Source organism: Neofelis nebulosa, chromosome 12, assembly GCF_028018385.1.
Source record: "Neofelis nebulosa isolate mNeoNeb1 chromosome 12, mNeoNeb1.pri, whole genome shotgun sequence".
Lineage (NCBI taxonomy): Eukaryota > Metazoa > Chordata > Mammalia > Carnivora > Felidae > Neofelis > Neofelis nebulosa.
In genome coordinates this window covers 21,798,846-21,811,489 of record NC_080793.1, presented here as the reverse complement: position 1 = coordinate 21,811,489, position 12,644 = coordinate 21,798,846, and the positions used below count along the sequence as shown (strand labels likewise).

The 12,644-nt window shown below is 51.3% G+C and overlaps 1 protein-coding gene across 4 annotated transcripts in view; it reads left to right on the top strand.

The window, feature by feature from the left end:
* The first annotated feature begins 926 nt into the window (after window positions 1-926).
* SNX30 (sorting nexin family member 30) overlaps window positions 927-12,644 on the top strand; it is a 118,802-nt gene continuing 107,084 nt past the window's right edge. The window contains exon 1 of one of the 4 annotated variants that reach the window (XM_058694499.1): window positions 927-1,401. In XM_058694499.1, coding sequence (XP_058550482.1) covers window positions 1,246-1,401 — 156 coding nt within the window. In that variant the 5' untranslated portion in view covers window positions 927-1,245. Of the gene's footprint in view, window positions 1,402-8,070; window positions 8,608-12,644 lie in introns of those variants that run through there. The other 3 variants (XM_058694500.1, XM_058694501.1, XM_058694503.1) reach the window with 3 other exon arrangements.

Here is a 12,644-nt window from a genome sequence, read left to right as displayed (position 1 = left end):
CCCCAGTCGCACGCGTGCTCTCTCTCTCTCTCTCTCTCTCTCAAAATAAACTTAAAAAATAAAATAAAATCTTAAAGATTTGTCAGATGAAACTGGACAAACCTAAAGAGGTTGGAAATCCATAGGCAAAAATACTCCCTACCCATTCCTTTGCTGGAAGGCATCTATTCTTGCGCAGACTGATGCCCCCTACTGACCTGGCCCTAAGAAAATGCGGGAACAGGTAAGGTGGTTAAAGTCGGCGAACTTCCACCCCAAATGGGTCAAGTAACGCCTTGACTATCTCCACTCTGCTAGCAAATAAAAACGAGAATTCAGCCCAGCCAAAGGCCTCGAAAGGAAGCACAAACGCATGAAAAATTGGGTTCTCTCAAAAGGCACAGTTGGGTCAAGGTGTGAGTCTGGGTCCTCCCTTTCTGATGCTTCCTCCTCTGGAGATCTCTAGGCGAGCTTGGTCAGAACCCTCACACGGCCTCCTTGAATTCCCTTCTAGGTTTCCCACCCAGTGTCCTCCAGCTCCTTTGCGCCTCACAGTCTTTTATGCCATTCCTATAATATGCGGCGTGATTCCTTCCATTTTGGGTTATCTTCGAGGCCAGGCGATCCCGACTGCCGTGCGGGCCCCAAAGCCCCCAGCCCCCCGCGTGCCTGCCGCGGGCGCCTCAGTAAACGCGGGCGGAATGGAACAGGATGCTCCAACGTCTTTTTCCACCTCTGATTTCCGTTAAATATTTGTCCGGGGGCCGCGCGCAGCCTCCACAGGGTAGCCTCTTGGAGGCAAGGGTGGCCACGCGGAGGACAGCGGCCGAGGGCTCAGGGCGCACTTCCTGCGGGCGGCGGGCGGGGGCGGAGCTTCGGGCGCGCCTCCTCGTCCTCCCTCCTTTCCTCCTCCCTCCCCTCCTCCCGGGCAGGCCGAGGCGCCGCGGGGGCGGGGCCGCGAGCGGGCTGGGCGGCGTGGCGGAGCTGGCTGGGCGCCCCCGGCCAAGGTGCGAGCGAACCGCGGCGGGCTCGGGCGCGGAGCGGGGGCGCGCGGCGCGGAGCAGCCCAGCCCAGCGCAGCCGGGCCCGGAGCCTCGCGGGTGGACACGAGCCGGCGGGCGGCGGCGGCGGGGGTGGTTCTCAGCTCGGCCGGTGCAGGGCCTCCGACCGACCGCGGCCGAGCGGGGCCTGGGCGCGGGCGCCGGGGAAGCCCGCCGCGGCGGGCGCAGGAGGAAGCGGCGGCGGCGCGTCCCGAGCCGTGCGCGCCATGTCGGGCGGGCCCCCCAAGGGCCTGCCGTCCACCGGGCCCCACTCCCTGCTCGACATGCCGCACCCGCTGGCCGGCTCCAGCAGCGAGGAGGCCGTGGGCGGCGACAGCACGCCCAGCCCGGACCTGCTGATGGCCCGCAGCTTCGGCGACAAGGTGGGGCGCGCGGGGCTGGGGACCGGGAGGCGCGTTTCGCTCTCGCGGGGGATGGTGGACCCGGAGCTCTCCCTCCGGGCCCCGGGCCGCGCCCACCCTGGCGCCCCTGCCCGGGGGCGGGCGTTCCCTGGCTCCCCAGAGCCATCGGAAAATCGTCCCTCCCGGCCGCCCCCGCGGGGTCGTAGCCGCAGGGGGGGCGGCAGGAGGGGGCGGACATGCCCTGCCGTGACGGGTCGCGAGCACGGGTGACAGCTGGAGGGGAGGGGTCCTGGCCGCGTGGTGCGGCCAGTGGCGGGTGTGCAGTGCCCGGCGCGTGTGCCCTGGGATGGGGTCCCGAGTTCCTCCCGGTGCATCCGCGAAGGCTGAGCTGCCGGGTGACTTGTAGCTCCCCTACTTTCCTGGCACTGCAAAGAAGCAAGAGTTAATGGTTTTCCCTGGTGGGAGCGGCAGCGTTGGTCTTGCTGCCCGAGTCGTCTTCCTCACGCTCTGTCATGTGGGGAGTGATCTTTGTTTAGGTTTGCTGTGTGCCCTGAGGAGTCACCTGACTCAGACCCCGGCCGGCGGGTGGGGAGAGTCTCGCTGTGGTTTTCTGTCTGGGGCTCTTTCTTTCACCTCTCACGGCCTTCCACACTGTTTAGTTTTGTCAGAGGCCCGTTTTTTGTGGTTGATGGAAGGAAAGCTCGCCCTTTGACCTTCTTTGTGCAGAAGGAAGCTCCTGATATTCTTAGAGCGGCATAATAATCCTGGTGCTTTGAGAGACAGCAGAGTACGGTGAAGGGCGAGGGGCGGCATCCCCATGACTCCCTGCCCCATGGCCATTTCAGCTGTGACCAGGACTTGAGCTGTGATTCTCTCAGCGCTGCTGTGGCCACCTACTCACCGATATGCAGAAATTAGAATTGTTCTCAACACTTGTGATCAGGACTCCCTCCTCCCAGTAAAATACTGAATGAATTCCTGCTTGTCCCAATGTTAAATGCAATCAGAGGGGACCTCTTTCCCCCGTAGATGGGAGGGCATGTGATACAATAAAAATGAGTATTAGTGCACTGAGCACTCAAAATGGCTATGGAGGGGGACTTGATGTACCTTCCGGAAAGAGTTTATGAAAGCCAGGAGTGGGGAGTAGAGCATTAGGAGCAAAAAGACTTAAAAAGCTAATTAAACCAATGAATTGAGCAGGTTGAGGTGTGTGTTGTGGAGGAGGGGGTTCCTTGTGATTGTTTCTCTTTATTTTATAGATGACAAACTATGAAGAGTTATGTTGCTTGGAAATACCTTGCCCATATTTGACGTTCAATAAGTAATTGTCAAATGACTGAAAGAATAATTTGTTGCTCTCTTAAAGACAAATTGTTCCTGCATGCATGTGTGGATGTAGGATACGAAGTTAAACCTTCTGATTTCCTTCTCAGGATAGTGAATTAATTATCTATTGCTGTGTAACAAATTACACCAAATTTAGCACCCGCAGATAGTTTGTGTGGGTCAATAGTGTCATGTCATCCAGGAGCAGCTGAGCTGGGTGGTTCTGACTCCGGTCTCTTTTGAGGTAGCAGTCAAGGCGTTGACCAGGGCTGGGGGTCATCTGAAGATTGGGTTGGGGGAGGATCAGCTTCCAGGTTCATTCACTTGGCTGTTGACAGGCCTTAGTTCCTCTTTATAGGGCGGCTTGCCATGGCAGCTAGTTTTCCCCCAGAGAAAGTGGTCCAAGAGGGCAAGTGATCCCAAGACTCAAGCTATACTCTTGTATGGTCTAATCTTGGAAGTGACATAATTCTGCCGTATTCTATTGATCACACTGCTAGTACAAAGTGGGAAGAGGGTATAAATATAGGAGGTAGGGGTGCCTGGGTGACTCAGTCCGTTGAGCATCTGACTTTGGGTTTTGGCTCGGGTCATGATCCCAGGGTTGTGGGATCAAGTCCTGTGTCTGGCTCTGTGCTGGGCGTGGGGTCTGTTTGGGATTCTGTCTCTCCCTCTGCCTCTGTCTTGCCCCCATGTGTGCACACACCTCACATTCTCTCTTTCTATGCCTCTCTCAAATAAAAAAAATAAATAAAATCTTTAAAAAATATATCAGGAGACAGGGATTATCTGGCTATCTTGAATGCTGGATGACACTGATTGCTATTTTAGTTATTTATTTTAAAGGTTTTTAAAATTTATTATTATTTACTAATTGCGATACCCAACGTAGGGCTTGAACTCATGACCTTGAGATCAAGAGTCACATGGCTCTTTTTTACTGGGGCAGCTAGGTGCCCCCACTGATGGCTATTTTAAACATTTGCTTAGCGATCCACTCTTGGAGGACGCTTGTCTCAGACATATGGGCATTTTACTAATAAATACTGGAGGACAAATGCCCTGTACCACCAAGGTCTTGTTGGTGGGCAGGAAGTCAGGCCCAAGTCTAATTACTCCTGGCTTCCAGTTCTATGAGAAGACAGTCTTGAAGCCATTATTATTAATTATTGAATATTTAATAAGTCTCCATACAGCTGTAAGAAGCATCAAAATGACATCACTCCCAAGGGCCTGATTTATAGTAAGCCACTTTTCCTTGGAGGCTAAGTAATGTAATTTCTTTCTCTGACTGGAAGTAATATTTTCCTTGAATCTTGGCGTGCATGTATGTTCTAGCAACTCTGGAGAAATTTCTGTAGAGAGAAGCTAGCATGCAACAGAGGTGAGTCAGGACCAGTGGAAGGAAGGCTTCTCTTTGCCCTGCTTTCTCTTGCCCAGGCAGCATGCGGGTCATTGGAGGACAGGTAGGAAAGCTGAGTGCTGTGATCGGTCTTTGAAAAGAAACCTGTTTTCTTGCCTTTTTGGACAGTGCATCGTGACCCTGGATGCCTGGTTCAGAGTCAGTTCTGGGATTGGAGAACGAGGGTTTGACAGGCTGCTCGTGGTGCAGGGTTATTGTATTATGCGGAGGAGAATTGCTTTCTGTGGGCCAAGCACAGGGTAGTCTTGTGTCTCGGTCCAGCAGACGCTACTGAGTGGCATCTGGGATGCTTGCTTGAGAAGGAGCAGCAACCAAATATGCCCTTTTCGTCCACTGCCTTTGAAAATCATCCAAACCTTGGAGTTACGGGAGAATCCTTCCTATCTTCCCAGGGTTGCATGAATTCTTTTCATGCCAGCTGAACTCACCAGGCCTTCTATCATCACATCCTTCATCTCCTCCTAAAATGTAAATAAACCACTTGACCTGCCTCGCTTTTTTACTTTCATCTGCAAACCACTCTGGGCTACTTCTCCCCTGACTCAGCCTCCAACTCCTGCGTGCCTCCCAGAACTTAACACCAAGCCCGCTCAAGCCCCAGCTGTGGTTAACAGCCCTTCCCACATCCTCAACCTCTTCACTGAACTCTTCTGCCTACTTCCTGCCCTCTTAGGTTACTGCTTCTGCCAAAGTCTTCAAAATGGAGCTGTCTTTTCATTCTGTACTCCACTTATATCAGGATCAGGAGATGGAGGTCCGTTTCCTTTCTCTCCACTGCCCTTTTTTTTTAATTAAAAAATTTTTTTAAACATTTATTTATTTTTGAGAGAGAGACAGAGCATAAGTGGGGTCGGGGCTGAGAGAGAGAGGCAGACACAGAATCCGAAGCAGGATCCAGGCTCTGAGCTGTCAGCACAGAGCCTGATGCGGGGCTCAGACTCATGAGCCATGAGATCATGACCTGAGCTGAAGTTGGACGCTTAGCCAACTGAGCCACCCAGGTGCCCCTCCACTGCCTTTTATAAACCAAGCTCTGCTCCCTGGAGGCTCATGTCATTTTATTTGTTCATTCACGTATTTGAGGACCTACTTTGAGATAGGCACTGTTCCAGGAACTTGAGATGAGTCAACCAGTGAATACCGCTGCCCTCATGGGGTACTTTTTGTGACTATATACTATGCTATATAAAAAATGCTACGGGAGGGAGAAAAAGTAGGATGAGGGGATTCAGGATCACTGGCTGTGGGAGGGGGATTTGGAGAGGCTTTACTGAGAACTTGAGATTTGAGTAGAGACTTGGAGGAGATGAGGGATGGAGTTAGCGAGTAGATATCTGGAGGAGTGTCCTTCTAGGTGGAAGGAACAGCCAAAGCAAAGTCTTGAAGGCATCTGCCTAGTGTGGACTGGAAGAGCCCAGAAGCCAGTGTGGCTGGGGCAGAGTGAACAGTGGAGAGTTGGCCGACAGCAGAGAGGGGAAGGGTCCGGATTGTGTAGGGCCTCATAGGTGACCCTGAGAACAGGCCTTTACTTTGAGTGCCATTGCAGTGTCTTCAGCAGAAGGAGGGACATGATTTGACTTATATGTTGAAAAGGCTCACACAGGCTGTTGAATTGAGAATCCTTTATTTGGCTCTTCCACTCAATTCATTTCCTTTTAGTTAAAAGGACATAAACCGAGTGCAAACTGGCCGAAGGGGGAAAAAAAAAAAAAGCCTGGCTTATGTTTTTGAAAAGCCCCAGGTATTTTGGCTTCAGGAGTGGCTGGAACTAGGTATTCAAATGATATTGGGAATCTGTCACTCCATCTCTTGGCTCCGCTTTCTTCTGTGTTAGTTTTATTCTCAAGCTAGTGAAGGGATACCTTCTACAAATAAGCTTCACAACTTCAGCAGAAAGAGAGCACCTCTTTGCTGAGGGCTCCAGCAAAAGCCCTGGGCTGCTGTCTCATGGGCCTAAATTGGGTAAGTGCCGAAACCAAGCTCTGTAACTCTGATGCCCGGACCTGCACCAGGTCCTCATCTTTGGAGAGAGGAGAAGGGAAGTTTTTGGTAGGTCTGTTTGTTTGAACTGTGAAATGTACATGCAAAGTGTATAAAATGTATCCATATGGTTTGAAGAACAAAATGTATCTCCCAGGTTTAAAGAACAATAAAAACTCATGTTCCTACCCCCCCCAGATTAAGAGAATATTACTAGTATTTTATTTATTTATTAAAAAAATTTTTTTTAACATTTATTTATTTTTGAGAGACAAAGCATGAGTGGGGGAGTGGTGGAGTGGGGTGGTGCAGAGAGAGAGGGAGACACAGAATCTGAAGCAGGCTCCAGGCTCCGAGCTGTCAGCACAGAGCCTGACATGGGGCCTGAACTCATGGACTGTGAGATCATGACCTGAGCTGAAGTAGGATGCTTAACCGACCGAGCCACTCAGGTGCCCCTTATTTATTTATTTTTAAAGATTTTATTTTTAAGTAATCTCTACACCTAATGTGGGGCTCGAACTCACAACCCTGAGATCAAGAGTTGCACACTCTACCAATGGAGCCAGCCAGGCACCCACAAGAATATTACTAGTATTTTAGAAGCCCCATGTGTGCCTGGGGAGGATGGAGGTGGTTACCAAAGCAGGATCAGGAGGCTGCTAACAGAAGGAGGAACAAAGGAATGTGAGGCAAGCAGAAACAAATGTCCGCTATAGGCCTTCCACGACCTTTTTCTTCCCTGTCATTTCTAACTTGCCGGCCTTTCATTCTTCTTCATTAAAATCTCTAGACCCCAAGTCACTGTCTTCTCAAGTCATGCCCTCACCTCACGGTGACTCTGTTCAAACCTACAAAACTATCAGCTTCTTGACTTGAATCTGCACACACCTTCACCTCTTTTTTAATTCAGTTGCCCTCTCCCTGGCCACAGCCTTGTGCTATAATGCCCAGAACGGTTCGGGCTCAGAGATAATGCCATCAGATATCTTCTCTTGCCTTACTGTCCCCTCAGTTGGTCATTACTGCCTGCACCTGTTCTCTGACCACTTGTACTTCCCTCCCTCCTTTATTTTGTATTTTTTTTTATTTATTTAAGTAATCTCTACATCCCACATGGAGCTTGAACTCATGACCCTGAGAGAAAGAGTCACCTGCTCTTCTGACTGAGCCAGCCAGGTGTCCCTCACCTCCCTCCTTTAGATGGGGTGGCTCATCTCATCAGTTGCTCCCTCCACTTCCTTTCTTCGACTCCCTTCTCTCCTCCTTTTACACCCAGCCTGGATCATTCCATTGCTTCAGATCTTTTCCTGCACCTTGAGAATTGCTGCCAGTGTAAATTCACTGGTTTTAACCACAACTGGGGCCTCAGTGGTGCTGGGCACTCCTTTCTTTCCATAGAAGCTCCCGTTCTGTGCCATGGCTGATCTGACGCTTTTCTCTGTTCCTCACACCTCCCCCTCCCCCCATTCTACCCTCCCATTCTGCTGATGAGAAGACAGAAGCCACCATAAAAGAGCTTCCTTTTTCCAGACTGTGAAATGATGTGAATCCGTAGCCATTGTTTCTTGGTTGCCCCAGTCGCTGTAGAAGGGATTCTAAGGCACCGCTGGACTGTATGGCCCGCCCCCTCTGGCCTCTCTGAGACCTCGCTCCGTTCATCATCCTCACCCATTTCTGTGTCTTCACATTCCCTCTCACCTGGCTCATTCTATCAATAAACATACTCAGGGCGCCTGGATGGCTCAGTCGGTTAAGCCTCGGACTTCAGCACAGGCGATGATCTCACGGTTTGTGAGTTCAAGCACCGCGTCCGGCTCCGTGCTGACAGCTCTGAGCCTGGAGCCTGCTTCGGATTCTGTGTCTCCCTGTCTCTCTGCCCCTCCCTGGCTCGTGTTCTGTCTCTCTCTCTCTCTCTCTCTCTTTCTCTCTCTTAAAAACAAATAAACATTAATAAACATCCTCAGGTCACTCTTGCTTCTTAAACCAGGAGTAAAGAAAACTTTGCCGTGAATGCCTTTTGTTTTCTTTCCCTGTTTCGTGATCTGTTTTGTGACTGCTCTTCACAGACAGACTTTTTGAAAGTAAGGTCTGCTACTCTTCCTAACTCCTCAGCCTGCCGCTGTCGGGTTTCTGACTTTACTAGCCGAGTCCCCTTGTGACTTCCTTCTCGCAAAATCCAGTAGGTGCTTCACGGTCCCTATCCTTCCTGACCTCTTGGCAGGTTGCACTTCCGCTGTTGAGTACCCTCTTACTTGAAATATTCTTTGCTTGGCCCTCCAGAGCCAGCTTGTCTGCGTTCAAATCCCAGCCCCGCCTGTCTACAGTCTTTGTGAACCTCTCTGAGCCTCCGTGTCGTCATCTGTAAACAGGGGATAACAGAAGTACCTGTATCACAAGGTTGATAGGAAGATCTGGGAGTTCATGCCTAGAGTAGTGCCTGAGAAGTAGTGAGCCTTTAATAAATGTGAGGTGCTGATGGTGGTTATCCCCAGGTATTGTACTCCCGTATTGTGCGTTTCTGCCCATTCTCTGTCAATGTCTGTGTCAGTCGTGGTCAGGTCAGGGTGAAAGGCCCCTTAGGTGTTTCCAGCTGAGAGCCTATAATCCAGGGAATTAATCACATCAGTGATGAAAAACGTGAGAAGTCAAGAAGATGGTGAGATTAACCCGGAGAGAAGCAACCGCAAGGAAACTGCTGTCACTGTCAGTGCTGGAGGGTCAATGGGAGGAGGTGGTGTAGAATCTAGGAGCTTCTGTGGGAACTAGAGCTGTGGCAGGGCTGCTCAACAAGAGTGGGGTCCACAGAGGGGGATAACCCTGGAGAGAAGCAGCTGCTGCCAGGGATGCTTATCTGAACCAGAGGGAAAGTGTTTGGGGGGTGTCGGGGGCAGGGGGAAACACACTGGCCTCTCTGGTCTTTCGTCAGTATCTTCCATTGACCAAAATATCTTCCTTGGTGGACATGAGACTCTAGCAGAGCCAAACAGTCTTTCTTGGGTCTTTGCTCAGATGGGTGCTGGTGGAAAGAGCGTCTCTTTCTGGTAGCCCGTGAACCTCTGTTTGCTGCAGTGTGGAGAGTGCCCGCTGAAGAATGAGGCCAGAGAGGAAAGTGGAGCTGGGAGAGAAAGAGGGGGAAAGGCCCTGAAGGCCACCTGAGTCCTGGATCCGCCTGTGCTGGCAATGCCTGAAGCTAGCACTGCCTCTTGGTTCCAGAAGGTCACGGATTCCCTTTTACTGACACTGTTTTGAGTTGTGTTTGTCACCTGACACTTCAGAAAAATGTTGACCGAGGGGCGCCTGGGTGGCTCAGTTGGTTGAGCGTCTGGCTTCAGCTCAGTCTGACCTCGCAGTTCATGGGTTTGAGCCCGGCGTTGGGCTCTGTGGTGATGTCCTGTGCATCAGCTACGGTGCTGTGTTCCTGTTGGTCAGCCCCACCATCAGGGTGTATGCCTACGCATCAGCTATGGTGGCAGAGGTGGTGTCTTCACGAGGTCCTTGGAGTTTGGGGAGCCTTTTTGGTCTAAGTGGGCAAAGCGTCACGGGCTGAGGGAGTAGCTGGAGCAAAGCTCCTGAGATGAGAAAGACCTGTGCCCGCTGGAGTTGGGTTGAGTCTAGTCATGTGTTGGGATGGGTTTTGAGGGTCTAGAGTGGGGATTAGTGAGAGAGGAGGCAGGGAAACCGGTCAGGAGGTGACCAAAGACGCGGGGCTCGGACTCACGATCCGGGAGATCGTGACCTGAGCCATCTGAGCAGAAATCAAGAGCTGGATGTTTAACTGACTGAGCCACCCAGGCCACCCCTTAGCTTTTATTTCTTAGGCAGTAACCAACCCTGGAGGGTTTTCGAGAGGGCGAACGTGCGGTCAGCGCTTGGGACGGGAGTGACTGGCAGAGAAAGATGTCGTGGGAGTGCTAGCCGGGGATTTAGGTTGGGGCCGTTGCCTGCAAGAGGAAAGAGTAGGACATTAAGGATGGCTTGTTTTGGTGCAGTGGGGGTGACTGGTGCCCTCCCGGAGAGGGGCACACGGACTGGGGAGCAAGTGTGAGCAGGAAGTGGAGAGATGACTAGGGTGCAGTTTGAGGTCAGGAGTCAGGACAGGGGTTGTCTGAACCCCACTTTTTTTTTTTTAATTTTTTTTAACATTTATTTATTTTTGAGACAGGGAGAGACAGAGCATGAACAGGGGAGGGGCAGAGAGAGAGGGAGACACAGAATCGGAAGTAGGCTCCAGGCTCTGAGCCATCAGCCCAGAGCCTGACGCGGGGCTCGAACTCACGGACCACGAGATCGTGACCTGAGCCGAAGTCGGACGCTCAACCGACTGAGCCACCCAGGCGCCCCTGAACCCCACCTTTGAAAGCCTTAGCACAAATGCTGCTTCTGGAAAGCTCTTCTTCATTACATAGACACGTAACCCCAGTAGATCCAAGTAGAGATGACAGTGGACGATGCAGAAGGTGACGTGGAGACTGACAGTCAAATGCAAGGCAGGGGGTTGTGGTAGTTTGGTAATAAGGGTGGTGGCTGGAGGGGAACACAGGGTGAAGGGAAGGGTGTAGGATAGGGGAGACTTGAACATTATTAGTGAGGGTTACAGGGAAGAAGACAGATGTTTGGTATGAAAATGCAGAAATAACAGCTTGGCAAAGGTGCACTGATTCATGTATGAGCAATGGGGTTTGTTTACTAGATACTAGAGGGGTCATATGCTGTCTGGTGTCAGCCTTGCCCCACAGAATTCCTTATTTTGGCTGTCAAAGCAGTAATCAAGAATTACTGTTCTGTGGTGGTGGCAGGGGTGGTCTGGGAGGGGGGTGTGTGGACGAGGGCAAGAGAAGGGGCACCTGGGTGGCTCAGTCGGTTGAGCTTCTGACTCTTGGTTTCGACTCAGGTCATGAGCTCACGGTTTGTGGGTTCAAGCCCTGCTTCGGGCTCTGTGCTGACAGTGCAGAGTCTGCTTGGAATTCTTTCTCTCCCTCTCTCTCTGCCTACTTCTCCCCTCAAAATAAATAAATAAACTTAAAAAAAAAAAAGAAAAGGGCAAGAGGGATATGAGAAAAGGTGTTTCAGGACTCCTGTTTGAGAAAAGACACAGAGGCAAGAGAAACAGCATGTTTGGGTAGCAGAGTGCAGGCACTTTAAAAAACCTTTATCTATCGAGCGTGTGCCTGTCTGCCTAGCTCTGCTAGATGCTGAGGACGTTGAGAAAGATGAAAAAAGTAGGAACCTCCCTCGAGAGGTTCTTGGTCCAGTGGAGAAGAGATGGTTGCAACAGAATGTGAAAAATGCTAAATGTATTTACTAGCTCTGAGGCCTGGGGCACAATTCTTAACCTTGTAATGCCTCAGTGTCCCCCTAGGTAAATTTTGGGTTATTTTATGGGGTTGTCCTGAAGGTTGGGTGTTTAGAATAGTGTCTGGCACACGGTAAATACCGCGTAAATGCCAGGTGTTTGTATTGCCTCAGAAGCTGACCCTGAGAAAGGATTTAACTGCCAGTAGTTTATTTGAGAGGTAAAGGAAAGTGAGACAGGGAACAGAAGGCACCAGTAAAAGGTAAGCTACCAAGCCGGTTTCCACTGAGCCTGGCTGGGTGTTACCCTGGGAAGCCTTGGAGCCTGTACCAAACACACGCCTCCGTTACCCACAACCCGGGTGAGGCAGCTGGGTCTTCAGACAGTAACCTTGTCAGTCGTTGGTTGAGCGCTCCATGGATGGGGTGTTTGGGCATTTAATCCCCAAGCACTTTCCAGTCTGCTCCATGGGTGGACAAAGTAGGGGAGGCAGTCAGGCCAGGAAAAGCAGGTGCTGGCACTTGGAAGTCAGGCCAGTGGGCACTGAACTGGTCAGGGCCAGGAGATACGGGTGGGGCACTGACAGTCTGGACTACGGTTATGATGAACGTAAGACGCAGGGATGCTTAGCGGGATGGTGGCTTTTCTAAAGGAGATGATGTTTGAGGTGAAGAATGGAGAAGTAGTTCTTTTACAAATGGACAGAGGAAGGGACAGTAACCCGGTCGGAAAAGCTAGCGTGTGCCAAAGCTTGGCAGTGTCTGGTTGCATGAGTGGCCCGTGAGAGGGCTGCTGAGTCGTGCGGCTCGAGAGGTAGGTAGTGGGCAGCTGGCCGGCTATAATGGCAAACAGGAAGGGCTTTATCCTGAGCGATGGGGAGGCCAATCGTATTTTAAGCAGGGAAGGTGCAGGGCCACGCTTGTTAGGTCACTGTGACTGAGCTCTAGCTGGGATAGGATCGGTCGACTCAAGAGGCTGGTAGTCCAGGGAGAAGACTGTGGCAGCAGAAGGTTGGGAGAGGAGACAGTTTAAGTGGAGTTTTGACTCACTGATCTCAAGGAGTGTATTACTCAGGAGTTTTGTTTGCAAATGAGAGAAAGCCAGCTCTCACTAACTTAATAAGCAAAAAGGTCAGCCTGTGGACAGGCTCACTTGAACCACAGAAATGAGCTGGAATTGGGTCCGAATGTTCCCAAGGGTCCGTTTCAGGCTCTCAGAGCAGCTTTATCCGTGAGG